General features: G+C 42.5%; 1 protein-coding gene across 5 annotated transcripts in view; it reads right to left on the bottom strand.

The window, feature by feature from the left end:
* Positions 1–950: 950 nt before the first annotated feature.
* The window catches only part of LOC106599985 (fizzy-related protein homolog), a 36,959-nt gene continuing 11,035 nt past the window's right edge, over positions 951–26,874 (bottom strand). For all 5 annotated transcript variants that reach the window (XM_082973509.1, XM_014191315.3, XM_014191314.3 and 2 more), the window contains 11 exons: positions 14,768–14,896; positions 14,587–14,650; positions 14,357–14,487; positions 14,113–14,195; positions 13,758–13,941; positions 11,057–11,122; positions 9,152–9,254; positions 8,736–8,920; positions 8,151–8,384; positions 2,793–2,990; positions 951–2,586 (listed from right to left, as the gene is read on the bottom strand). In XM_082973509.1, coding sequence (XP_082829635.1) covers positions 2,545–2,586; positions 2,793–2,990; positions 8,151–8,384; positions 8,736–8,920; positions 9,152–9,254; positions 11,057–11,122; positions 13,758–13,941; positions 14,113–14,195; positions 14,357–14,487; positions 14,587–14,650; positions 14,768–14,896 — 1,419 coding nt within the window. In that variant the 3' untranslated portion in view covers positions 951–2,544. The remainder of the gene's footprint in view (positions 2,587–2,792; positions 2,991–8,150; positions 8,385–8,735; positions 8,921–9,151; positions 9,255–11,056; positions 11,123–13,757; positions 13,942–14,112; positions 14,196–14,356; positions 14,488–14,586; positions 14,651–14,767; positions 14,897–26,874) is intronic.

The raw sequence follows: 26,874 nt of genomic DNA, 5'->3' as shown, positions 1-26,874 counted from the left end.
TGGGCCCAAATGGAACATTACCAGTTCCTAACCCTTTGGTTTTGTCAAGTCTCCAAAAACAATATTGTTGAAAATCTTAGCCATTTGAAGGACTAGTTTAAGCAGAAGCTCCATATTTCTCACAATTCCCCAGTCCTGTGAACACTGAAGGGGTTGGGAGCTAGGGCACTAGCTCAAGAGGGCTCTGAACGGTCAGTGTGTGTGCAGGCACATTCAAAGAATCCACTTACTTTTTTATGCAAACATTAGTTCAATCAAATAGCACTGTGCTGGAACAAAAGTTTGCACATACTGCAGCCTTCCAGAACTGGAGTTGTCCACCACTGGCCTGATCTTGGTGCGGAAATGGAACAGAGGTGTGGATGAAAGGCTGCTGCAGCTGTAGAATAGAAGACCGGTGCCCTCTGGTGCTTCCTTTGTATTAGGACAGCTTTACAAGAGCCATCTCACACTGGGCTTCAGTTTCTGGTACAATAACAACAGTTAACCCAGTGGTAAAATCTCACGTAATTTGGTCAGCTGCGTGATTAACTTCTGTGTTCATGCATGTTAGACATTAAGAGATCTAGCAAAAACAAAGTCTCCACCCTCCAAGATCTATGGGCACACACTGGAAGCACTTGTGGCAAAGCAGTTTAAGCACCGCCTTTGCCCAATCCTGATACTTCCAAATAACCAGTGATGAAACCCCCCCAAAAAACAGAACTACTGCTGCTCCATTTCACACATCCTTTTCAGTCCTGGCAGATTCTCTCAGTCTACATGCAGAATCTGCCCACGGGAGATTAATGGTATGATAGTCATCAACACATACAGCAGTTAAAGCTCTTTAGCAAGAATAATGTCTCTCAGGGGACTATTCAACACTACGCCAATCAAACATGCTCTGCATTCCCTCCTCTCCTACACACACACACTTTATAATGCAAACAGATGCATACACTCGAAAATAGTGATGTGATCACTTTATTTTTTTCTCAGTACAGAAATATTTTTTGATCTTCATAACATTCTTTATGCATTTCAAGTTGGCAGCATTCTTTGTTTTGCTTCTGTGGCATAAAATAATAAGTACAAACGCTTAGCTAGGACTGGAGCTAGTATATACACTGTACAGGTCAGCGTTCCATCTTTCAACTATCAGATAATAATCAACTCTCAGAATAATACACACATGCTGTGTGTGTGTATTGGACACTTTTACACAGCTCAAATAAATAGCACTCATTTCAAAGACAGCACACAAGGTCACTCAAAACCCACATCCAAACTGAGAAAATGAAAAGAAAGGTACCACTACAAGAATCAAACAAAGAAATGCTGAGAAAAAAAATAAGTGCCTGGATTAAATATCTTTATACCGCAGATAGACACACATAGCACAATGCAACCATCAAGGCCTTTTAAGAGATCATGAATGTTTTTACTTTACAGCGCATTTCAGTTACTGCTACACCCAGGAAAAAAAAATACGATTTTAATATTTTTCAGGTTTTATCCTGTATAAGTATAAATTCCAAAGTTTATGCCTAGTTTATTACCCATGTTCCCAAATACTACTTGCTCGTTATCAGACTGAGTGCAATGACATTTTCTTATAATTCAAGACACCAAAAATTGTAATTTGTCTCTGTAAATGTAGGTTAACCTACATATATCCATGCAAGTGATTACTGAGTACTGATACTTTGGTTAAAAATTAAAAAAAGACAATTAACTGGCAAAACAACACAATTTACAGAGAAAAACTGTAAGTGATTCTATGTAGTTCGGTTTTGGCCACTGCTCAAATTTCAAAACGACAACTACAGATTTGTTTTCTAATTAAAAAAATGTTAGATTTCCGCCATTATTGACACGCATCACACAATTAACTTAAAACTTTTTTTTTAACCGGGTAAATAAATTAGAATGGTCTACAACATGTAAAAGAAAATACCAACAGTTTACAAATTGGTACAGGACAGCTCACCCTGAAGTCAAAGCATGTCACACATTTTCATACCTCATGAGGCAAAAAAATATTTGACATACTTTCATTTTAGATGTAAACTATCCCTTTAAGGCAGGCACAAACAAAAGCTTCAGGCTCTTCGGTGAAGAGTCCGACACGCAACATTCACCCACACAGAAAACAAAACAGTCTGCTGAAGCACACTGGCGACATTACATGATAAACAATAAATAAAACATAAAAAAAAGGACAAACTTCATATTTGGCAGGTATGCAGTCTGTCTGTAAACAAAACAGAATCACTTGGGGAAAATAACATCCCAGAATCCTCCTCTTCCAGGGAAAATCACCAATGGTAGTATATGGGGGTGTGGCCTTGTAATGTCACACTGGTTGTGATGGATGTTGTGAGGATAGGATTTATTCCACTGGAATATTGACTCGCATCTATCGGCTTGACGACCTGGCCTTGGGTATTTGAAAGGACCATAGGCTACCAGAGGCCTAGGAGGACATAAGGGGGCAGAGAAAGGAGAGTTGTTTTTCAGAATGAAATCCAGTGGGCTGGTTCACCCCCTTGTTCCCTCTGGCTACCGGATCCTGGTAAACAGGTTCAGAACAGATACAGACTCCTGCAGAGGAAGAGAGCAGGGGTTAGTTCTCTAACACACTAGAATCCTCTATACCAGTGTTTCCCAAATGAGACACTGGTTTTGCTTATTGGTTGGGTTGGTATTGGGTTGGTATTGGTAACAAAATAATTTAAAAAGAGGTAGACTTTAAAATGGGCATAGGCAGCCCAAAATCAATGTCGCCAGTCAATGAGGTGTGTGGTTACCTTGGTGGACCTCATCTTGCTGAAGACGTTCCAGAAGCGCAGGGTCTCGTCTCCGGCGCCTGTCACGATGGCCTCTCCGTCAGGGGACATGGCCAGGTAGAGCACTCTGTAGGAGTGGCCTGTGAGTTTCGCCACCTGTGTGAGGGAGGGGTACTTCCACACCAAAATCTGGTTCTGGGAGTAACCGTGTGTGCTCACCTGGAAATAAAAATAATTTTAGCTACAAATGCTTAAAAAGGGATAATCCACCCAATTTTGTGAAAGACTATGTTCAGTAAAACATTTTTTACAACCACGATTTAACTTCTAAGTGGTCGGTCTGAAATAAAGAAATCATGTAGGAATGCGTCATAGCTACATGGTACTCGTTACTGGAGATCGGGTTATGGCCCATCACATTTCATAATTACCTGGGGCTGGATTAACAAAACATTACTTAGGAAAAAAAAGTAATACGTTTAAGGAAAAATCTAAGTTCCTAAGATAGTTAATTCTTAGGAACTTCGTTAATACCTTATGTGGCATTGACATTAGTGATGTGCTTGAAACCAATAAACAAGCCTGTGACAGGGATGATAGGATTTGGCCCACTATAATAAAGTGTTGATTATTCCATTTATTTTTTGCTTTGGGTCTCGCAATTATTCTTTTTTTGTTGGCTCGCGAAACCTTTATGCACAAAACAAAAACATTTGTTTTTCATACATTATAGCCATCAGACTATCAATAAACGGATAACCAAGGAAAGCGCAATAAAAAGTTCAGCAAACAAGAGCTTGAAGTGATGGTGGAGGAAATAGCAGCCAGGAAAAGGTTGCTGTTGGGGAGACTTGAAAACTGCGGGGTCACTGCAGAGACCAAAAAGAGAGGATGGGCGAGAGTTGGCGAGTCGATCTCTGCCGTCCGGGGTATGGCAAGGGACGCCGCCGTAAAAAAAAAAAAAGTGGTCCGACATCAAGTCGGCTGCTAAGAAGGGAGCTGAGAGACCATTCATGGGGACCAGCTGGAGAAGGTGTTGTCCATGATAGGAGAGATGGTGGTAGAGGGACTGCACGACCGGTAAGTTAGCTAGCTAACGCATAACGACATTATAGCAAACATAGCTAACGTTAGCTAAGTTAGCCAAGTTCTTCTTTGCCATTTGACGAGCTAACGCTAGCTTTTTAACACTTCTAGAATATGGTAATATATTGTTAATTACTAGCTAGCTAGATAACTAATTAAACGCGCTTCATCTTTCTTGCTGAATTTAAATGTCCGGTAGCCAACTGTGTCTGTGGCGCAAGAAAACGTTAATGGTTCCAAAAGTATCCATTCGTCACAAGACACGCATTTAGCTGTCCTAAAGTTAAGTACATTACCAATAACAAATCCTAGTACATTATTTTCAAGTATCCCATTTAACGTTTTTTTTTGTGTGGAATAAACATAGGGAAAAAAATGAAGAACATTTCCAATAACTGAGGTTACGGAAATAATGGCTGTTAAGAAATATCTAATTAAGATTGCGTTGTGGGTTTTATACACGACTACTAAACTAACATATGGAATTGTTTTAAGTATCCCCCAAAATGCTTAAAAAGATAGTTGATTAAGTATTGAATTTGGCCTTACTGCTATTAGCATTGAATAACAGACAAACAAAAAAAAGTGTCTAAAAAAAGTGTCTGCCCGATATCTAAGACATATAACAAAGATCAGGAAACTGTTTGACACATTGGAAGTAGTTTAGGTACTAAAATACTTCCACAAAATCTGGAAAAAGTAAACGGATCTGAATACTTTCCCAAGGCACTGTATATGGGTTACAGCCGTATTCTAAAATTAATAAAAACGTGTGTCCCCCCTCAATATACACACAATACACCATGACAAAGCAAAAACAGGTTTAGAAACTTTTGCTAATTTATTAAAAATAAACTGAAACATCACATTTACATAAGTATTCAGACCCTTTACACACTACTTTGTTGAAGCACCTTTGGCAGCAATTACATCCTCAAGTCTTCTTGGGTATGACGCAACAAGCTTGGCACACCTGTATTCGGGGAGTTTATCCTATTCTTCTCTGCAGATCCTCTCAAGCTTTGTCAGGTTGGAAAGGGGAGTGTTGCTGCACAGCTATTTTCAGGTCTCTCCAGAGATGTTCGATTGGGTTCAAGTCCAGGCTCTGGCTGGGCCAGTCTAGGACATTCAGAGACTTGTCCCTAAGCCACTCCTGCGTTGTCTTGGCTGTGTGCTTAGGGTCGTTGTCCTGTTTGAAGGCGAACCTTATCCCCAGCCTGAGGTCCGGTGCGCCATCTCCACAGAGGAACTCTGGAGCTCTGTCAGTGACCATCGGGTTCTTGGACACCGCCCTGACCAAGGCCCTTCTCCCCAGATTGCTCAGTTTGGCGGTTCCAAACTTCTTCCATTTAAGAATGCTGGAGCCCACTGTGTTCTTGGGGACCTTCAATGCTGCAGAAATTGTGCCTTGACACAATCCTGTCTCGGAGCTGTACGGACAATTCCTTCAATCTCATGGCTAGGTTTTTGGTGTGTAGGACCTTACATAGACAGGTGTGTGCCTTTCCAAATCATGTACAATCAATTACCACAAGTGGACTCCAATCATGATGTAGAAACATTAAGGATGACCAATGGAAACAGGATGCACCTGAGCTCAATTTCGAGTCTCATAGCAAAGGGTCTGAATACTTATGTAAATATGGTATTTCTGTTTTATATCTTTAATAGAGTTAGAAAATGTAGAAAGACCAGTTTTCGCTTTGTCATTGTAGATTGATGAGAGAAATAATACAATTTAGAATAAGGCTGTAACATAAAATGTGGAAAAAGTCAACGGGTCTGAATTCTTTCAAATGCACTGTATACTATATATACAAAAGTATGTGGACACACCTTCAAATAAGTTGATTCAGCTATTTCTGCCACACCAGTTGCTGACAGGTTTATAAAATCGAGCACACAGCCATGCAAATGTCCATAGACAAACAAATGGCAGTAGAATGGCCTTATTGAAGAGCTCAGTGACTTGCACCGTCATAGGATGCCAATTTTCCAACAGGTCAGTTCGTCAAATTTCTGCCCTGCTAGAGCTGCCCTGGTCAACTAAGTGCTGTTATTGTGAAGAGGAAACATCTAGGAGCAACAACGGCTCAGCCGCGAAGTGGTAGGCCACACAAGCTCAAACGGCAACACCGAGTGCCGAAGCACGAAAAAAAATAAGAATAAAAAAAAAATAATAATAATATGAAAAATACAAAATTACAAAATCGCCTGTCCTCGGTTGCAATACTCATTACCGAGTTCCAAACTGCCTCGAAGCAATGTCAGCACAAGAACTGTTTGTCGGAGCAGCCGCACACAAACCCAAGATCACCATGCGTAATGCCAAGCGTCGACAGGAGTGGTGTAAAGCTTGCAGCCATTGTACTTTGGAGCAGTGGAAACGTGTTCTCTGGATTGATGAATCAAGCTTTACCATCTGGCGATGGACGAATCTGGGTTCGGCGGATGCCAGGAGAACGCTACCTGCCCCAATCCATAGTGCCAACTGTAAAGTTTGGTGGAGGAGAAATAATGGTCTGGGGTTGTTTTTCATGGTTCGGGCTAGGCCCCTTAATTCCAGTGAAGGGAACTCTTAACGCTATAGCATAAAATTACATTATAGACGATTCTGTGCTTCCAACTTGGTGGCAACAGCTTGGAGATGGCCCTTTCTTGTTTCAGCATGACAATGCCCCCGTGCACAAAGCGAGGCCCATACAGAAGTGGTTTGTCGAGATCTGTGTGGAAGAACTTGACTGGCCTGCACAGAGCCCTGACCTCAACCCCATCTAACACCTTTGGGATGACTGTGAGCCAGGCCTAATCGCCCAACATCAGAGCCTAACCTCACTAATGCTCATGGCTGAATGGAAGCAAGTAACCGGAGCAATGTTCCAAAATCTAGTGGAAAGCCTTCCCAGAAGGGTGGAGGCTGTTATAGCAGAAAAGGGGGGCCAGCTCCATATTAATGCCCATGATTTTGGAACGAGCAGGTGTCCACATACTTTTGTTCATGCAGTGTACTTCCAATCCTTAAACTGGTACCGGGCTGCCTTCAGGCGAGTCTTGTAAAGCTTGTGGGTGTCCTCGAACCTGCATTCACAGATGAATGCAGGTTCACACTGAGCACATGTGACAGACGTGACAGAGTCTGGAGACACCGTGGAGAACGTTCTGCTGCCTGCAACATCCTACGGGCATGACCGGTTTGGCGGTGGGTCAGTCATGGTGTGGGGTGGCATTTCTTTGGGGGGGCCGCACAGCCCTCCATGTGCTCGCCAGAGGTAGCCTGACTGCCATTAGGTACCGAGATGAGATCCTCAGACCCCTTGTGAGACCATATGCTGGTGCGGTTGGCCCTGGGTTCCTCCTAATGCAAGACAATGCTAGACCTCATGTGGCTGGAGTGTGTCAGCAGTTCCTGCAAGAGGAAGGCATTGATGCTATGGACTGGCCCACCCGTTCCCCAGACCTGAATCCAATTGAGCACATCTGGGACATCATGTCTCGCTCCATCCACCAATGCCACGTTGCACCACAGACTGTCCAGGAGTTGGCGGATGCTTTAGTCCAGGTCTGGGAGGAGATCCCTAAGGAGACCATCCGCCACCTCAGGAGCATGCCCAGGTATTGTAGGGAGGTCATACAGGCACGTGGAGGCCACACACACTACTGAGCCTCATTTTGACTTGTTTTAAGGACATTACATCAAAGTTGGATCAGCCTGTAGTGTGGTTTTCCACTTTAATTTTGAGTGTGACTCCAAATCCAGACCTCCATGGGTTGATAAATTGGATTTCCATTGATTATTATTGTGTGATTTTGTTGTCAGCACATTCAACTATGTAAAGAAAAAAGTATTTAATAAGATTATTTCATTCATTCAGATCTAGGATGTGTTATTTTATATTACAGTGGGGCAAAAAAGTATTTAGTCAGCCACCAATTGTGCAAGTTCTCCCACTTAAAAAGATGAGAGAGGTCTGTAATTTTCATCATAGGTACACGTCAACTATGACAGACAAAATGAGAAAACAAAATCCAGAAAATCACATTGTAGGATTTCTAATGAATTTATTTGCAAATTATGGTGGAAAATAAGTATTGAAGTGTACCTATGATGAAAATTACAGGCCTCATCTTAAGTGGGAGAACTTGCACAATTGGTGGCTGACTAAATACTTTGTCTGTCTGTCTGTCTGTCTGTCTGTCTGTCTGTCTGTCTGTCTGTCTGTCAAACCACATTTCAGTCATTTCTGTTCAGGTTTCCCAAAGAATGAACCCATAAAGCACCCACTAGCTACGTACCAGTTCATTGGTGTGTTTGGACCAGGCCAGGTTGCACACCTGGGATCCGGTGTCGGTGCACTGCAGGGGCTGGCCCGTCAAGGTGTTCCAGAAGCGGATACAGCGGTCAGCTGTGCCCCCTCCAGATGCCAGCAGGCCATGCTGATGGGGGGACCAAGCGATGGCCTTCACCGCAGCCAGGTGCTCTGTGTACTGCTGCACCGGGACAACACTGGAGTGGTTCCATACCAGTAGCTATGGGGAGGGGGAAGGATTGTTAGTTTTCTAGGAAAATAATTCTATAAGATAAGGATAAAAGCAGTAGTGTAGTTAATCAAGAGAGGGTTTAACTATTGTGAGATGGGATAGATCAGACTGCAGGTTTGTGTTTCTGTGTGTGTCTTGTAATTACACCGATACCAGTAGTTGGTGGTCTGCTCTGTGCAGGGCTGAGGTCAATTCCATTTAAATTCCAGTCAATTTAGAATATAAACCAAATTCAAAATTTTCCTAATTGGAAAACATTGGAGAGAATCAGAATTTCAATGTACTTCCTGAATTCAAATGGCATTGACCCCAACCCTGGTGCCGTGTCTGTGCATGTACCTTGTTGTCATTTCCCCCTGAGGCCAGCAGCTGATGGTCTGTGCTCCACTTGAGGCCGCAGACTTCCTGTCTGTGTCCCTGGAGACGGCGTTCTGACTGGAGGGGTGGGGCTCGGATGTCCCTCTGCAGGATCACCCTATCACGACTGCCCGACGATAACTGGTCAGCATTCCACGCCAACGCACCTAGAGAGAACGTTTGCAAATAAATTATATTCAAATCACACAAAACAGTTGAAATGCACTCAGTTTTCATAGTTTTGACTAAACGCTAAATAATTACGCGAAGCCATAGCATTAATAGATATTGTTTTCTGTGTCAATCTATTTCTATGGTGCATCACTACTGTTTCTTTCTAAGGAGAAGCTGTCCTGTTCTCTCTGTAAGACGGGCAGCATCAGTCTACACCCACTCACCCACTCTGGCTGTGTGTCCCTCCAGTACAGACAGCTTCTTTCCTGCTGCCGCATCCCAGATCTGTACATAGCCCTTATGAGTCCCCACTGCTACCAGGTTCCCCTGAAACCATACACACACGAATACAATAACCAGACATGGTATCAGGGCAAATCCAACACACCCCCTGAAATCAGTAGAAACACATGACTACAAAGGGATATAGGGTCGACTAAGGGGCAGAGCCATATATTTAGCGAGTTGGGCCAACTTTCAGAATTTTTAAAATTCCGTTACATAGCATTGTTTAGATATTACGCATGTAATGGTAATAGGGTGCAAACAATGGCTGCCATAGAATGTTGTAGTGTCCTGTACAGTGCATTCGGAAAGTATTCAGATCCCTTGACTTTTCCTACATGTCGTTACAGCCTTATTCTAAAATGGATTAAACAATCTACACACAATACCCCATAAGGAAAAAGCGAAAACCGGTTTAGACATTTTTGCAAATGTATTAAAAATAAATAACAGAAATACCTTATCAACACAAGTATTCAGAACCTTTGCTATGAGACTTGAAATTGATCTCAGGTGCATCCTGTTTGCATTAATTATCCTTGAGATGTTTCTACAACTTGACAGTGCATGTCAGAGCAAAAACCAAGTCATGAGGTTGAAGGAATTGTCCGTAGAGCTCCGAGACATGATTGTGTCGAGGCACACACAACAAATTTCTGCCGTATTGAAGGCCCCCACGAACACAGTGGCCTCCATCATTTTTAAAAATGGAAGAAGTTTGGAACACCAAGACTCTTCCTAGAGCTGGCCGCCCAGTCAAACTGAGCAAATCGGGGGAGAAGAGCCTTGGTCAGGGAGGTGACCAAGAACCCGACGGTCACTGACAGAGCTCCAGAGTTCCTCTGTGGAGATGGGAGAACCTTCCAGAAGGACAACCATCTCTGCAGCAGTCCATCAAGCAGACCTTTATGGTAGAGTGGCCAGACGGAAGCCACACCTCAGTAAAAGGTACATGACAGGTCACTTGGAGTTGCCAAAAGGCACCTAAAGACACTCAGACCATGAGAAACAAGATTATCTGGTCTGAATGCCAAATGTCACATCTGGAAGAAACCTGGTACCATGCCTACGGTGAAGCATGGTGGTGGCAGCGTCATGCTGTGGGGATATTTTTCAGTGGCAGGGACTGGGAGACTAGTCAGGATCGAGGCAAAGATGAACAGAGCAAAGTAGAGAGATCCTAGATGAAAACCTGATCCAGAGTGCTCAGGACCTCAGCCTGGGCGAAGGTTCACCTTCCAACAGGACAATGACCCTAAGTACACAGCCAAGACACTGCAGGACTGGCTTCGGGACAAGTCTCTGAATGTCCTTGAGTGACCCAGCCACAGCCCAGACTTGAACCCGATCGAACATCTCTAGAGAGACCTGAAAATAGCTGTGCCGCAACGCTCCTCATCCAACCTGACAGAGCTTGAGAGGATCTGCAGAGAAGAATGGGAGAAACTCCCCAAATACAGGTGTGCCAAGCTTGTAGCGTCATACCAAAGAAGAATTGAGGCTGTAATCGCTGCCAAAGGCACTTCAACAAAGTACTGAGTAAAGGGTGTGAATACTTGTGCAAAATGTGATATTTACATTTTTTTTTAATTCATTTGCAAACATATATAAAAACCTGTTTTTGCTTTGTCATTATGGGTTATGTGTAGATTGATGAGGGAAAAAACGATTTAATCAATTTTAGAATATGGTTGTAATATAATAAAAGGTCTGTATACTTTCCAAATGCACTGAAAATGCATCACAATGTAGAAGTCTCAATGTCCCAACTCTATAAATACAGTACATGGCTCTGATATGGGGTATACATGAGAACATATCGGAGGTAAAGTAGACAGACACACCCTCTCTGACCAGCCCACTGACGTGACAGAGTCCCCCTCCACTGACAGGTCACACAGACGCGTCACCTGGAGACCAAAAGACACAATTGATATATTGTCAATTACCAACTCATATCACATGAAAGAGCTTACAAAAGGCCTTTGAGATAAATGGAAACATCAAATAGTAAGCCGTTTCTCGCAGTGAGGATGTCACTGATTTCAGCGCATCAAAGAGTAACTTATGATTTTTTTTTTTTTTGCTGCCGAAAACCAGATGTTCCGGCTTAGTTATAGTGAAACGTCAATTCTGGTCTTCATTTTGACAGTTTGTTGCAAAAGTGACACATTATGGTCTTTTAATAGTAAATCTAGCCAGGATTTCAGCATACATGTCAAGCAGTGAAGTTTCAGCTGTCTGTCCGTGGCCTCTCTTCTGCGGTGCGCACTGTCACTGTGACCGTTTCCATCTTGTCCAGCTGTGTCTAACATTTCACGTAAAGCCGGTTTCTTGTCTGCATCGAAGTAGCGGTCCTTGTACCTATCATCGAGCATGGTGGCGACAAAGTAAAGAGACTCAGAGAGAATGCAACCAAATAGTTTGTTCACAGCCTCAAGTACTTTTGTAAGTTAACCCCACAGTCTGTGTCGGCAGTTGTGTTGAGCAGGTGTTTCAATGACATGACAGAGGGTATCACGTCTGCTGCAGATGCAGTTGAGCTTATTTCTTTAGTCAGTTGTTCAAATGGAGCTAGGAGTGTGTTCATGTTTCAAACATGTCCTCAAATGCCATTGAAATGAGAACCAGCACATTCTTGAGCATGGAATAAATACGGCTTTCCTCAGTATGAAATCCTCGTTTAACCACTCTGCTGTCAGACTCCATGCTCATGGGGCTAACATCGCTGGTCCAAAATGTCAGCCGTGAAGCTCATGGATGTGAATTTCAACAATACTGTGTAACTCCGGTAGGGCAACATCTGAAAAAGTGTGTACCAGGGCTCAACCAGTCAGAGAAAGCCAACATCATCCACAACAGAGGACGGTTGATTGTCAAGGGCAATGAATTCCATTATCTTGGCGTTAATGGAGTTCACCTTTGAGTTGGCTCGCTGAAATGTTCTTACTCTTTCAAAGGACAGCTTGACTTGAACTTGTTGGAAGTGTATGCTGAGAATTTCTCTGCTTTTGTTCTGTGTAGCGCTGTATTTTTCGTGGAGTCATTACGTCATCTATTTACGTTATATAGGTATGCACGTCAGCTTTGACATTGGTTTTGCGCGTCGGCGTTATACTAGACATCGGGCCGATGCTGCCATTTTTTAGCTAATATCGGCCGATTCCGATATGCTCACCGATATATCATGCATCCCTACAAGTAAGTCAAAGAAATAGGTTGATTGTTTTTATATGGGTGCATCTCTAATCTGAACTAAAAGGACTATTGTCCCGTAGCACTCACTTCTGTCATCATGAAGTGCTTTGAGAGGCAATCCAAGGATCATATTACATCTACCTTACCTGACACCCTTGACCCAGTTCAATTTGCTTACCGCCCCATTAGATCCACAGACTATGCAATCGCACACTGCCCTATCCCATCTGGACAAGAGGTACACCTATGTAAGAATGCTGTTCATTGACTATAGCTCAACATTCAACACCATAGTACCCTCCAAGCTCATCATTAAGCTTGAGGCCCTGGGTCTGAACCCCGCACTGTGCAACTTGGTCCTGAACTTCCTGACAGGTCGCTCCCATGTGGTGAAGGTAGGAAAAAACACCTCCACTTTGCTGATACTCAACACAGGGGGGCCCCACAAGGATGCATGCTCAGCCACCTACTGTACACCCTATTCACCCATGACGGCGTTGCCACGCACGCCTCCAACTCAAATCATTAAGTTTGCAGACGACAGCCGTAGTAGGCCTGATTACCAACAATGACGAGACAGGGAGGAGGTGAGGGTCCTGCGAGTGTGGTGCCAGGAAAATAACCTCTCACCCAACGTCAACGTAACAAAGGAGCTGATCGCGGACTTCAGGAAACAGAGGGAGCACCCCCCTATCCACATCGACGGGACCGCAGTGGAGAAGGTGGAAAGCTTCAAGTTCCTCGGCGTACACATCACTGACAAACTGAAATGGTCCACCCACACAGACAGTGTGGTGAAGGCGCAACAGCGCGAGGCGCAACAGGAGGCTGTAGAAACTTGACTTGGCACCTAAAACCCTGACACACTTTTACAGATGCACATCGAGGGCATCCTGTCGGGCTGTATCACTGCCTGGTCCGGAAACTGCACCGCCCGCAAGCGCAGGGCTCTCCAGAGCGTGTGGTCTGCCAAACGCATCACTGTGGGCAAAGTACCTGCCCTCCAGGACATCTACAGCACCCGATGTCACAGGAAGGCCAAAAGATCATCAAGGACAACCACCACCTGAGCCAACTGTCCAAAGCCCTATTTACTTGTGATGCACATTAATTTCATCAGATTAATATTCATGAGCAATTCCCCACACCCACATCTTCTCACCTGAATGCAATATTTTATTTGAAGGGGTTTGGCAAAGGCTGAAATTTGGGTTGAGAGTTACCCTTCAACACACACACACACACACACACACACACACACACACACACACACACACACACACACACACACACACACACACACACACACACACACACACACACACACACACACACACACACACACACCTGGCTGGTGCAGGCGCTCCACAGGTAGACACAGGTTCCCAGGCCGACACTGAGGACGTTGAGGGAGGACCAGTCCACCAGGTTGAGGTAGAAGTCATCCTGCAGCTCCGGAGCATCCAGCACCTTGAAGGGGATCTTAGAGATCTTACGTGTGGGTTTCCTAGGCGACCGTAACAGCTTCTGACTAGAAGGAGGGAGACAAGGAGGGCTGGATTGCTCATTCAATGTGAAACAGAAGATACTCTTCTTCACCAAGAGTAATATCATTAACATGGAATGAGAGGGAGAGGAGAACTAAAACATCACTGTTGGCCATATAATATAAAATGTATGTGAAAGTGAAGGTGGTGGTTACCTGTTGCTGCTAACAGGAGACAGGGAGTATGGAGAGACTGTGTTGCCATCCTCAGGGAGAGACCGTTTGGCACAGACAGAATACTGTAAACCCACACAAGTGGCATATTCAGAATCAAAAGTTAACATGTTGTAGTACGACTAACAAATATTAAAAGTGGCTAACTCCAGCATACAGTGCACTAGTCCTGGTAGTTTTGAAAAAGACGCCATTGCCCCAGAATGTATAAGGGCCTACTACGGACACTAAAGAGGCTCCTCTTGGCAGGGGTTGAGGGCTGGAGGCGGCGGTCCTCTGACTGGGGGTCCTGGACCTTCTCTATGCCTGCCCCCAGCAGCTCGTTCTTTAGCAGGGCAGAGTACGCCAGGCCGTCTGCTAAAGGAGAAATAGTGGAGGACAGAGGGGGTGAGCAGACATGCACGAGCAGCACAGATTAAGTGCCATAGGAGACTTTAAAGGAGTCAAGAGGGTTACCTTTGCTAGTGTCTGTTGTGCCATCCTTTGTCTTCCTGTTCTGATTGTGGGACTTCTCATTCTCCTACACAACATCAACACATTGATTAAATGTGCTGAAACCCAGAAAGTGATACAATCAACACAGATGTAAAACTTAGGGCAGAAGACAAAATCCCAGGGTGCATTGCAGGGGACTCACGTTGATGCGGTGGAAGTTGACGCTCCAGTTGGCGCCGGCGCGGGAGGGGATGAAGCGGTCGCCATGTTTGCTTGGTGACGACAGAGGTGAGTTGGTGGGTGTCAACGCTCGCACTGCATCTATGGCCTTCTTTACAGGGGGAAAGAGCGAAGGATACAGTGTAAGAGGGAATCGTCATCAGAGGACACCCTTTTTTAAGCCAATTTCCTGCAATTCTACACATTTTTAAAGCTAGGTCACTATACAAATCTGTTTTATTTTGAGTAGATACCACAGACTTCCAGTCATTGCGCTAATGCTAGTTAGCACCGGCTCGCAAAAACTACCAACTTCCTTCATACCGGACAGACATACAAATGGTATTCAATTTGTAAGTCGCCCTGGATAAGAGCGTCTGCAAAATGACGTAAATGTAAATGTATTCACGACCTCATCTGCCTCTTGGGAAATAGATTGCCAAAATCCCGAAGTATTCCTTTAAAACACATTAGGAGACCACTTTTGAGGTCTGGGAAAAATCTAAAAGAAACTTAGAATTTTGGGCATAGTTATCCTTTAATGCAAGTGCACACCATGCCGTTTAGCTAGGAGTGTTTCTGTAGCGCTCATGTGATTGCAGTGTGCCAAACAAATGGCCACTGGATTGATACAAATAATCATGATGTCATTCTGCCAGGTAGGCATAGGCTACTTTGTGGTTAACATTTCAAATCAATAAGGTTTTTGGAAAAAACCTTTCCATTACCAGCATACGGTTATCATTATCATGATAGCAAACGGCTACACAAAGTACACGCTCTAGACATGCGCACACCCCACTAGACTTTAATGAATGTATTTGTATCGCCATTTAATCCACCGAAAAAAGGACAGGTATAAGATTAGGAGAAAACAGATTTCAGGACAAATAATGAATAGAGGGCACTCTTGACATGTCTATAAGCCCATCTTGCCTTGGCGCGCTACAGCAAGACTGGACACGATCACCCAACGCAACTACACTTGTCGGGGAGGACAGTGAATTACTGTGAACTAACGGTTACTGCTTCTACGTTGAGTGCTGAGTTGATAGAAGCTTGGCAGCTCAATAAAGTGCCAGAAATGCACACTGGCCATATACTGTTACATTAAGTGTCATGGTATGGTGTTGGGTGTCGTAAAAAACAATTGATGCTATGCCCAAAAGAAGTGCCGTGCTAAGAACGTTCAACTCTGTGGTGATGTTAACGTTAAAGCCCTTTAGGGAAGCCGGCCAAAATCTGGTGTTTTATATTTGCTCTTTGCAAAGGTTATTCCTTAAGCTCTGTCATTCAAATGTTTATATAGACACACACAAAAAAACAGCAGTTTACAATGTAGCGCTTCATGGCTACTTTTTGATGTATGGGTTGCCATTTGTCAGGGACTGGTCCAAATTCACGTTTCCTCACCCCCATCTTGCCAGCAGTGTGAGAGTAGTGGACACCATTAACTGAGGGTAGTGTTAACAGGGATCCTTGGGACATCCCTATGCTAAACCCTAACCTAATCATAAACCTTACCTAACCATTTTAAAAAGTTAAACTTCAAATTGGGTAGGGACGTCCCAAAGGTCCCGCATAGAAAAGACAGACACTGAGCGCCTTGGGCGAGAGGAAGCGATATGCCAGCTGAAAATGTTGTGATTGATGTTTTTCCTTTCTAGTGACTACTACCAGAATTCAGTTCCTACAGCCCTACAATTTACGAAAATAATGCTAAGTACCAATACACTGAAAACGCATTCCATGTCATTGTTTTCCAGCTGGCTAGTATGAGGCAACTCAGTCTTCAGAGAATAATTATTTGCTGGAATCTGTGCAGTTTATCCTCCTTTCAATAGAGTAACAGTTTTACTATTTAAAAAAAAAAAAAATCTTGTCTTTCTGGTGCTCCTGAATTTTACATGGTGCTTACATTAATGTTCTTTCCTGACATTTAAGAAATCAGCTTTGAGTATCTTTGTTAGTGCTGTTTTAAGCACAATCATTACAGAATCATTTCATGTTTTTTTTGTTGGTCCAGCTATAATAAAAATATCAGCAGATACTGTATAAGTCAGTGAATCCCATATCGGTGGGGGTTTACACAACAGACAGACGGGCATTCCTGTGCCGTTTCAGAACGTGGCAGAAAATACAAATTACTAACGCATTTTGTTCACACCTTATGATTAACTTGGGCAAATAAAGTTATTTTCTATAAATTCCATTTTAATGCCTGGATTCCGTCCAAGTTTTCTGCAAAACGCTGATTTTATAGTGCCCTATATAGCAAATACTGAGAGAACAGAGAAATTAAATTCCCATTTTGCCATGAAAGCAGTTCCTTTGCTCAAAACATAAAACCAATACAGCCAAATTTAGGGAAGCCGGCCAAAATTAACGAATTTCAAATTCTCCCTGAAAAATGTATTTTGGTGATTGTCAGTTCAAAGATACAAACTCAGCAACAACAAAAAAGGTTCTCTCACTGTCAACTGCGTTTATTTTCAGCAAAGTTAACATGTGTAAATATTTGTATGAACATAACATTCAGCAGACATAAACTGAACAAGTTCCACAGACATGTGACTAACAGAAATTGAATAATGTGTCAACAAGCTCATTCCAATTATGCACTTTTTGTCAGTCCTGTCTGGTCCAGCGACAGTGGGTTTGTGCCCTACGCTGTTGCCGGTGATGTCTGGTGAGGACCTGCCTCACAACAGGCCTACAAGCCCTCAGTCCAGCCTCTCGTGGACAGTCTGAGCACTGATGGATGGATTGTGCATTCCTGGTGTAACTCGGGCAGTTGTTGCTGCCATCTTGTACCTGTCCCACAGGTGTGATGTTCAGATGTACCGATCCTGTGCAGGTGTTGTTACACGTGGTCTGCCACTGCGAGGATGATCAGCTGTCCGTCCTGTCTCCCTGTAGCGCTGTCTTAGGCGTCTCACAGTACGGACATCGCAATTTATATCTCTAGCCACATCTGCAGTCCTCATGCCTCCTTGCAGCATGCCTAAGGCACGTTCACGCAGATGAGCCGGGACCCTGGGCATATTTCTTGTTGTGTTTTTCAGAGTCAGTAGAAAGGCCTCTTTAGTGTCCTAAGTTTTCCTAACTGTGAACTTAATTGCCTTAATGGTCTTAACGACTGTTCCACAGGTCCATGTTCATTAATTGTTCATGGTTCATTGAACAAGCACGGGAAACAGTGTTTAAAACCTTTACAATGAAGATCTGTGAAGTTCGAAAGACAGGGTCCTGAAAAAGGGACATTGCTTTTTCTGCTGAGCACACACACACACTGCCTTCGGAAAGTTTTCATACCCCTTGACATTTTCCCACATTTAGGCCTTATTCTAAAATAGATGTTTTTTTTAAATCCCCATCAATCTACACACATTACCCCATAATGACAAAACAAAACAAAGACTTTTTTGCTAATTTATAAAAAATAAACAGAAATCTCATTTACATAAGTATTCAGACCTTTACTCAGTACTTTGTGGAAGCACCTTTTGCAGCAATTACAGCATGTAGTATTCTTGGGTATGACACTACAAGCTTGGCACACCTGTATTTGGGGAGTTTCTCCCATTGTTCTCTGCAGATCCTCACAAGCTCTGTCAGGTTGGATGTGGAGCGTTGTTGACACAGCTATTTTAAGGTCTCCCCAGAGATGTTCGATAGGGTTCAAGTCCAGGCTCTGGGTCACTGAAGGACATTCAGAGACTTTTCCCGAAGCCACACCTAAGTTGTCTTGGCTGTGTGCTTAAGGACATTGTCCTGTTGGAAGGTGAACCGTCGCTCAAGTCTGAGCTCCTGAGCACTCTGGATCACGTTTTCATCAAGGATCTATGTACTTTGTTCCGTTCATCTTTCCAGCGATCCTGACAAGTGTCCCAGTACCTGCATCAGAAAAACATCCCCACAGCATGATGCTGCCACCACCATGCTTCACTGTAGAGATGGGTGCCAGATTTCCTTCAGAAGTGACGCTTGGCATTCAAGCCAGAGTTCAATCTTGGTTTCATCAGACCAGAGAATCTTGTCTATAGGTGCCTCTTGGCAAACTCCAAACGGGCTGTCATGAGCCTTTTACTGAGGTGTGGCTTCTGTCTGGTCACTACCATAAAGGCCTGATTAGTGGAGTGCTGCAGAGATGGTTGTCCTTCTTGAAGGTTCTCCCATCTCCACAGAGGAACTCTAGAGCTCTATCAGAGTGACCATCGGGTTCTTGGTCACCTCCCTGACCAAGGCCCTTCTCCCCAGATTGTTCAGTTTGGCCGGGCGGCCAGCTCTCGGAAGAGTCTTGGTGATTCCAAACTTCTTCCATTTAAGAATGGAGACCACTGTGTTTTTGGGGACCTTCAATGCTGCAGACATTTTTTGGGAACCTTCCCTAGATCTGTGCCTCGACACAATCCTGTCTAGGAGCACAATGGACAATTCCTTTGACATCATGGCTTAGTTTTAGCTCTGACATGCACGGTCAACCGTGGGACTTTATATACAGTACCAGTCAAAATTTTGGCCACACCTACTCATTAATGGGTTTTTCCTCAATTGTTACTGTTTTCTAATTATAGAACAATAGTGAAGACATCAAAACTATGAAATAACACACATGGATTCATGTCCGGGAAAAAAAAAAAGTGTTAAACAAATCAAAAGATATTTTAGATTCTTCAAAGTAGCCACCCTTTGCACACTCTTGGCAGTCTCTCAACCAGATTCATGAGGTAGTCACCTGGAAAGCATTTCAATTAACCTCTATGGGCTACTCAACAGCCAGTGTAATCCCGTGGCGCGATATTCAAATACCTCAAAAATGCAAAAACTTCAATTTTTCAAACATATGACTATTTTACACCATTTTAACCTGTTATGGCTAGGGGGCAGTATTTTCACGGCCGGATAAAAAACATACCCGATTTAATCTGATTATTACTCCTGCCCAGAAACTAGAATATGCATATAATTATAACAGAACTCATTTGGCAGGCCAAAACCTGAGAAGATTCCTTACAGGAAGTGCCCTGTCTGACCATTTCTTGCCCTTCTTGATTATCTCTATCCATTACAGGGGATCTCTGCTGTTACGTGACACTTCCTACGGCTCCCATGGGCTCTCAGAAGGCGGCAAAAAGCTGAATCGTGGCTTTGCAGGCTCTGGCTGAAAAAAAGTAGCGCGTTTGGATAGTGGCTGGTCACAGTACTGTGAGACTCAGGCGCGTGCACGAGGGGATCCCATGCTTTTATTTTCTCTCTCTCTTTGTACGTATACACGCTTTCCCGGTCGGAATATTATCGCTTTTTTTACAAGAAAAATGGCATAAAATTGATTTTAAACAGCGGTTGACATGCTTCGAAGTACGGTAATGGAATATTTAGAATTTTTTGGTCGCGAAATGCGTCGTGCTCGTGACCCTTATTTACACTTCGGATAGTGTCTTGAACGCACAAACAAAACGCCGCTATTTGGATATAACAATGGATTATTTTGAACCAAACCAACATTTGTTATTGAAGTAGCAGTCCTGGGAGTGCATTCTGACGAAGAACACCAAAGGTAATCAAACTTTTCTAATAGTAAATCGGAGTTTGGTCAGGGCTAAACTTGGTGGGTATCTAAATAGCTAGCCGTGATGGCTGGGCTATCTACTCAAAATATTGCAAAATGTGCTTTCACCGAAAAGCTATTTTAAAATCGGACACCTCGATTGCACAAAGGAGTTCTGTATCTATAATTCTTAAAATAATTGTTATGTTTTTTTGTGAACGTTTATCGTGAGTAATTTAGTAAATTCACCGGAGGTTTGCTAGTTCTGAACGTCACATGCTAATGTAAAAAGCTGTTTTTTGATATAAATATGAACTTGATTGAACAAAAACATGCATGTATTGTATAACATAATGTCCTAGGTGTGTCATCTGATGAAGATCATCAAAGGTTAGTGCTGCATTTAGCTGTGTTTTTGTTTTTTGTGACATTATATGCTAGCTTGAAAAATGGGTGTCTGATTATTTCTGGCTGGGTACTCTGCTGACATAATCTAATGTTTTGCTTTCGCTGTAAAGCCTTTTTGAAATCGGAGAGTGTGGTTAGATAAAGGAGAGTGTTGTCTTTAAAATGCTGTAAAATAGTAATATGTTTGAAAAATTTAAGTTTTTGTATTTTTGAGGAATTTGTAATTCGCGCCACGCCTATCATTGGATATTGGAGCAGGTGTTCCGCTGGCGGAACGTCTAGAAAAGACAAGACTCTCGTTAATCTAACCACACTGTCCGATTTCAAAAAGGCTTTACAACGAAAGCAAAACATTAGATTTTGTCAGCAGAGTACCCAGCCAGAAAGAATCAGACACCCATTTTTCAAGCTAGCATATGTCACAAACCCAAACCACAGCTAAATGCAGCACTAACCTTTGATGATCTTCATCAGATGACAACCCTAGGACATTATGTTATACAATACATGCATGTTTTGTTCAATCAAGTTCATATTTATATCAAAAACCAGCTTTTTACATTAGCATGTGACTAGCATTCCCACCGAACACTGCCGGTGAATTTACTAAATTACTCACGATAAACGTTCACAAAAAACATAACAATTATTTTAAGAATTATAGATACAGAACTCCTCTGTGGACTCGATATGTCCAATTTTAAAATAGCTTTTCGGTGAAAGCACATTTTGCAATATTCTGAATAGATAGCCCGGCATCACAGGGCTAGCTATTTAGACACCCAGCAAGTTTAGCACTCACCAAAGTCAGATTTACTATAAGAAAAATGTTATTACCTTTGCTGTTCTTCGTCAGAATGCACTCCTAGGACTTCTACTTCAATAACAAATGTTGGTTTGGTCCCAAATAATCCATTGTTATATCCAAATAGCAGCGTTTTGTTCGTGCGTTCAAGATACTATCCGAAAGGGTAAATAAGGGTGACGAGCATAACGCATTTCGTGAGAAAAAAATTCTAAATATTCCATTACCGTACTTCGAAGCATGTCAACCGCTGTTTAAAATCCATTTTTATGCCTTTTTTCTCGTAAAAAAGCGATAATATTCCGACCGGGAAAGCGTGTATACGTACAAAGAGAGAGAAAATAAAAACATCTCGTGCCCTCGTGCACGCGCCTGAGTCTCAGAGTACTCTGACCAGCCACTATCCAAACGCGATAATGTGTTTCAGCCTGGGGCTGCCTCGATATCATTCAGCTTTTTCCCGGGCTCTGAGAGCCTATGGGAGCCGTAGGAAGTGTCACGTTTACAGCAAAGATCCTCAGTCTTCAATAAAAAGAGCCAAGATGAACAACAACTTGTCAGACAGGCCACTTCCTGTTCAGAATCTTCTCAGGTTTTTGCCTGCCATATGAGTTCTGTTATACTCACAGACACCATTCAAACAGTTTTAGAAACTTTAGGGTGTTTTCTATCCAAAGCCAATAATTATATGCATATTCTAGTTACTGGGCAGGAGTAGTAACCAGATTAAATCGGGTACGTTTTTTATCCGGCCGTGTCAATACTGCCCCCTAGCCCTAACAGGTTAACAGGTGTCCCTTGTTAACTTTTCTAGGGTAGGGGGCAGTATTTTGACGTCCGGATGAAAGGCGTGCCCAAATTAAACTGCCTGCTACTCAGAAGGTAGGATATGCATATTATTAGTATATTTGGACATAAAACACACTGAAGTTTCTAAAACTGTTTGAATGATGTCTGAGTATAACAGAACTCATATGGCAGGCAAAACCCTAAGAAAAATCCAACCAGGAAGTGGGAAATCTGAGGCTTGTAGGTTTTTCAAGTGATTGCCTATCTAACACACAGTGACTTAGGGTTCATTTTGCACTTCCTAAGGCTTCCACTAGATGTCAACAGTCTTTAGAAAGTTGTTTGAGGCTTCTATGGTGAACAGAGAGCGAACAAAGGAAGTTGGAAGTTGTTGACTCAGGAAAGGACATGAGTTCATTGGCGCGTGTTCACGTGAAAGTTAGCTGTGTTCCATTACATTTTTCAAGACATTGGAATCGCCCGGTTGTAATATTATTTCAGTTTTATATTGAAAAGGCCCTAAAGATTAATGCTATACATCATTTGACATGTTTCTACGAACGTAAATATAACTTTTTTTTGACTTTTCGTCGTGAAATTTTCAGCTCGCTTCCTACATTTGGAGTAGCTTGCTGAACGCGCAAACCACAAGGAGGTATTGACATAAATTATGGACTTTATCAAACAAAACAACATTTATTGTGGACCTGGGATTCCTGGGAGTGCATTCTGATGAAGATCAAAGGTAAGTGAATATTTATAATGCTATTTATGATTTTAGATGACTCCAAAATGGCGGGTATCTATATTGCCTGCTGTTGTTTTCTGAGCGCCGTACTCAGATTATTGCAAAGTGTGCTTTCCCCGTGAAGCTTTTTTTAAATCTGTCACAGCGGTTGCATTAAGGAAATGTTTATCTATAATTCTTTGAATTAAAACATTTCGGAACATTACGGGCCAATGTAAAAATGGGGTTTTTGGATATAAATATGAAGTTTATCGAGCAAAACATACATGTATTGTGTAACATGAAGTCCTATGAGTGCCATCTGATGAAGATCAAAGGTTAGTGCTTAATTTTAGCTGTATTTCTGGTTTGTGACACCTCTTCTTGCTTGGAAAATGGCTGTGTGGCTTTTCTTGTTTAGGTGGTGTCCTAACATAATCTAATGTTTTGTTTTCACCGTAAAGCCTTTTTGAAATCTGACAATGTGGTTGGATTATCGAGAGTCTTATCTATAAAATGGTGTATAATACTTGTATGTGTGAGAAATTTGAATTATGAGATTTTTGTTGTTTTGAATTTGCCGCCCTGCTATTTCACTGGCTGTTGAATAGTGTGTCCCGCGGGTTGGGACATTGACGTCCCACATACCCAAGAGAGGTTAAAAGTTAATTTGTGGAATTGATTTCCTTCTTAATGCATTTGAGCCAATAAGTTGTGTTGTGACAAGGTAGTGGTAATATACAGAAGATGGTCTTTTACCAAATAGGGCTAAGTACATATTATGGCAAGAACAGCTCAAACAACCAAAAAGAAACGACAGTCCATCATTACTTTAAGACATGAAAGTCAGTCTATACAGAAAATTAAGAACTTTGAAATGTTCTTCAAATGCAGTCGCAAAAACAATCAAGAGATAGAGCCAGTTTCGTCACGAGGACCGCCACAGGAAAGGAAAACAGAGGGTTTAACTCCATGAACATATCCTCTGCAGCAGAGTTAACAGCCTAAGAAATTGCAGCCCAAATAAATGCTAGAGTTGAAGTAACAGACATCTCAACATCAACTGTTCAGAATTGACTGCGTGAATCAGGCCTTCATGGTTGAATTGCTGCAAAGAAGCCTCTACTACAGGACACCAATAAGAAGAGACTTGCTTGGGCCAAGAAACATGAGCAATGGGCATTAGACCAGTGGACAGCTGTCCTTTGGTGTGATGAGTCCAAATTTGAGATGTTTGGTTCAAACCGCCATGTCTTTGTGCGATGCAGAGTAGGTGAACGGATAATCTCTGCATGTGTGGTTCCCACCGTGAAGCATGGAGTTGTGGGGGTGCTTTGCAGGTGACCCCATCTGTGATTTATTTAGAATTCAAGGCACACTTAACCAGCATGGCTACCAGTGCATTCTGCAGCAATACACCATCCCACCTGGTTTGCGCTTAATGGGACTATCATTTGTTTCTCAACAGGACAATGACCCAACAGACCTCCAGGCTGTGTAAGGGCTATTTGACCAAGGAGGAGAGTGATGGAGTGCTGCATCAGATGACCTGGCCTCCACAATCCCCCGACCTCAACCCAATTGAAATGGTTTGGGATGAGTTGGACCGCAGGTTGAAGGAAAAGCAGCCAACAAGTGCTCAGCATATGTGGGAACTCCTTCAAGACTGTTGGAAAAGCATTCCAGCTGAAGCTGGTAGGAGAGAATTCCAAGAATGTGCAAAGCTAACATCAAGGCAAAGAGTGGCTACTTTGAAGAACACTTTTTTTGGTTAGAACATGATTTCATGTGTTATTTCATAGTTCTGATGTCTTCACTATTTTTCTACAATGTAGAAAATAGTCAAAATAAAGAAAACCCTTGAACGAGTAGGTATCTCTAAACTTTTGACTGGTACTGTAGGTGCCCCAAAATAAAGCTTAGGTGGCCTGCATAAGGAATTCAATGGCAGAAAAATTCCTACAGATGAAATGTTCAATACAAATACAATTGAAAGAAATACATGTAGCCTAAGGCCTATTTTCTAATGGGTTTCCACAGGAAGAGGGCAGGGGTAAAACTTGTTATTAAGTAAACAGAAGCGGTCAATCATAGGTGATTTTAATTCAGAGAAAACACTAGGAGACGTGAATAAAATAGATTATTTTAACCTCTCTTGGGTAGGGGGCAGTATTTTCACGTCCGGATAAAAAACGTACCCGATTTAATCTGGTTATTACTCCTGCCCAGAAACTAGAATATGCATATAATTGTTTGATTTGGATAGAAAACACCCTAAAGTTTCAAAAACTGTTTGAATGGTGTCTGTGAGTATAACAGAACTCTTATGGCAGGCCAAAACCTGAGAAGATTCTATACAGGAAGTGCCCTCTCTGACCATTTCTTGGCCTTCTATAGCCTCTTTATCGAAAACAGAGGATCTCTGCTGTAACGTGACATTTTCTAAGGCTCCCATAGGTTCTCAGAAGGCGCCAGAACGGAGAATGATGACTCTGCAGTCCCTGGCTGAAAAACAGTAGCGCATTTGGAAAGTGGTAGATCTGAGAACAATGACACGGGCGCGCGCGTGAAGACACCATTTCTTCTTTCAGTCTTTGAACGAAAACAACGTCTCCCGGTTGGAATATTATCGCTATTTTACGAGAAAAATCGCATAAAAATTGATTTTAAACAGCGTTTGACATGCTTCGAAGTACGGTCACCGTTCGGATAGGGACCTAAATGCACGGACAAAACAGAGGATATTTGAACATAACTATGGATTATTTTGAACCAAAACAACATTTGTGGTTGAAGTAGAAGTCCTGGGAGTGCATTCTGACGAAGAACAGCAAAGGTAATCCAATTTTTCTTCTAGCAATTCTGAGTTTAGTGAACGCCAAACTTGGTGGGTGTCAAATTAGCTAACCCGTGATGGCGAGCTATCTACTCAGAATATTGCAAAATGTGCTTTTGCCGAAAAGCTATTTTAAAATCAGATTTCAAAAAGGCTTTACAGCGAAAGCAAAACATTAGATTATGTCAGCAGAGTACCCAGCCAGAAATAATCAGACACCCATTTTTCAAGCTAGCATATAATGTCACAAAAAACAAAACCACAGCTAAATGCAGCACTAACCTTTGATGATCTTCATCAGATGACACGCCTAGGACATTACGTTATACAATACATGCATGTTTTTGTTCAATCAAGTTCATATTTATATCAAAAACCAGGTTTTTACATTCAGAACTAGCATTCCCACCGAACACTTCCGGTGAATTTACTAAATTACTCACGATAAACGTTCACAAAAAACATAATTATTTTAAGAATTATAGATACAGAACTCCTTTGTGCAATCGAGGTGTCCGATTTTAAAATAGCTTTTCGGTGAAAGCACATTTTGCAATATTCTGAGTAGATAGCCCAGCCATCACGGCTAGCTATTTTGACACCCACCAAGTTTAGCCCTGACCAAACTCCGATTTACTATTAGAAAAGTTTGATTACCTTTGGTGTTCTTCGTCAGAATGCACTCCCAGGACTGCTACTTCAATAACAAATGTTGGTTTGGTTCAAAATAATCCATAGTTATATCCAAATAACGGCGTTTTGTTCGTGCGTTCAAGACACTATCCGAAGTGTAAACAAGGGTCACGCGCACGACGCATTTCGTGACAAAAAAATTCTAAATATTCCATTACCGTACTTCGAAGCATGTGTTGACATGCTTCGAAGTACGGTAATGGAATATTTAGAATTTTTTTAAATCCATTTTTATGCCATTTTTCTCGTAAAAAAGCGATAATATTCCGACCGGGAAAGCG

This window comes from Salmo salar, chromosome 03 (assembly GCF_965601325.2).
Source record: "Salmo salar chromosome 03, fSalSal1, whole genome shotgun sequence".
In the NCBI taxonomy this organism is placed as follows: Eukaryota; Metazoa; Chordata; class Actinopteri; order Salmoniformes; family Salmonidae; genus Salmo; species Salmo salar.
Note: the sequence above shows the minus strand (reverse complement) of the source record. Positions and strands in the feature narration are given on the sequence as shown.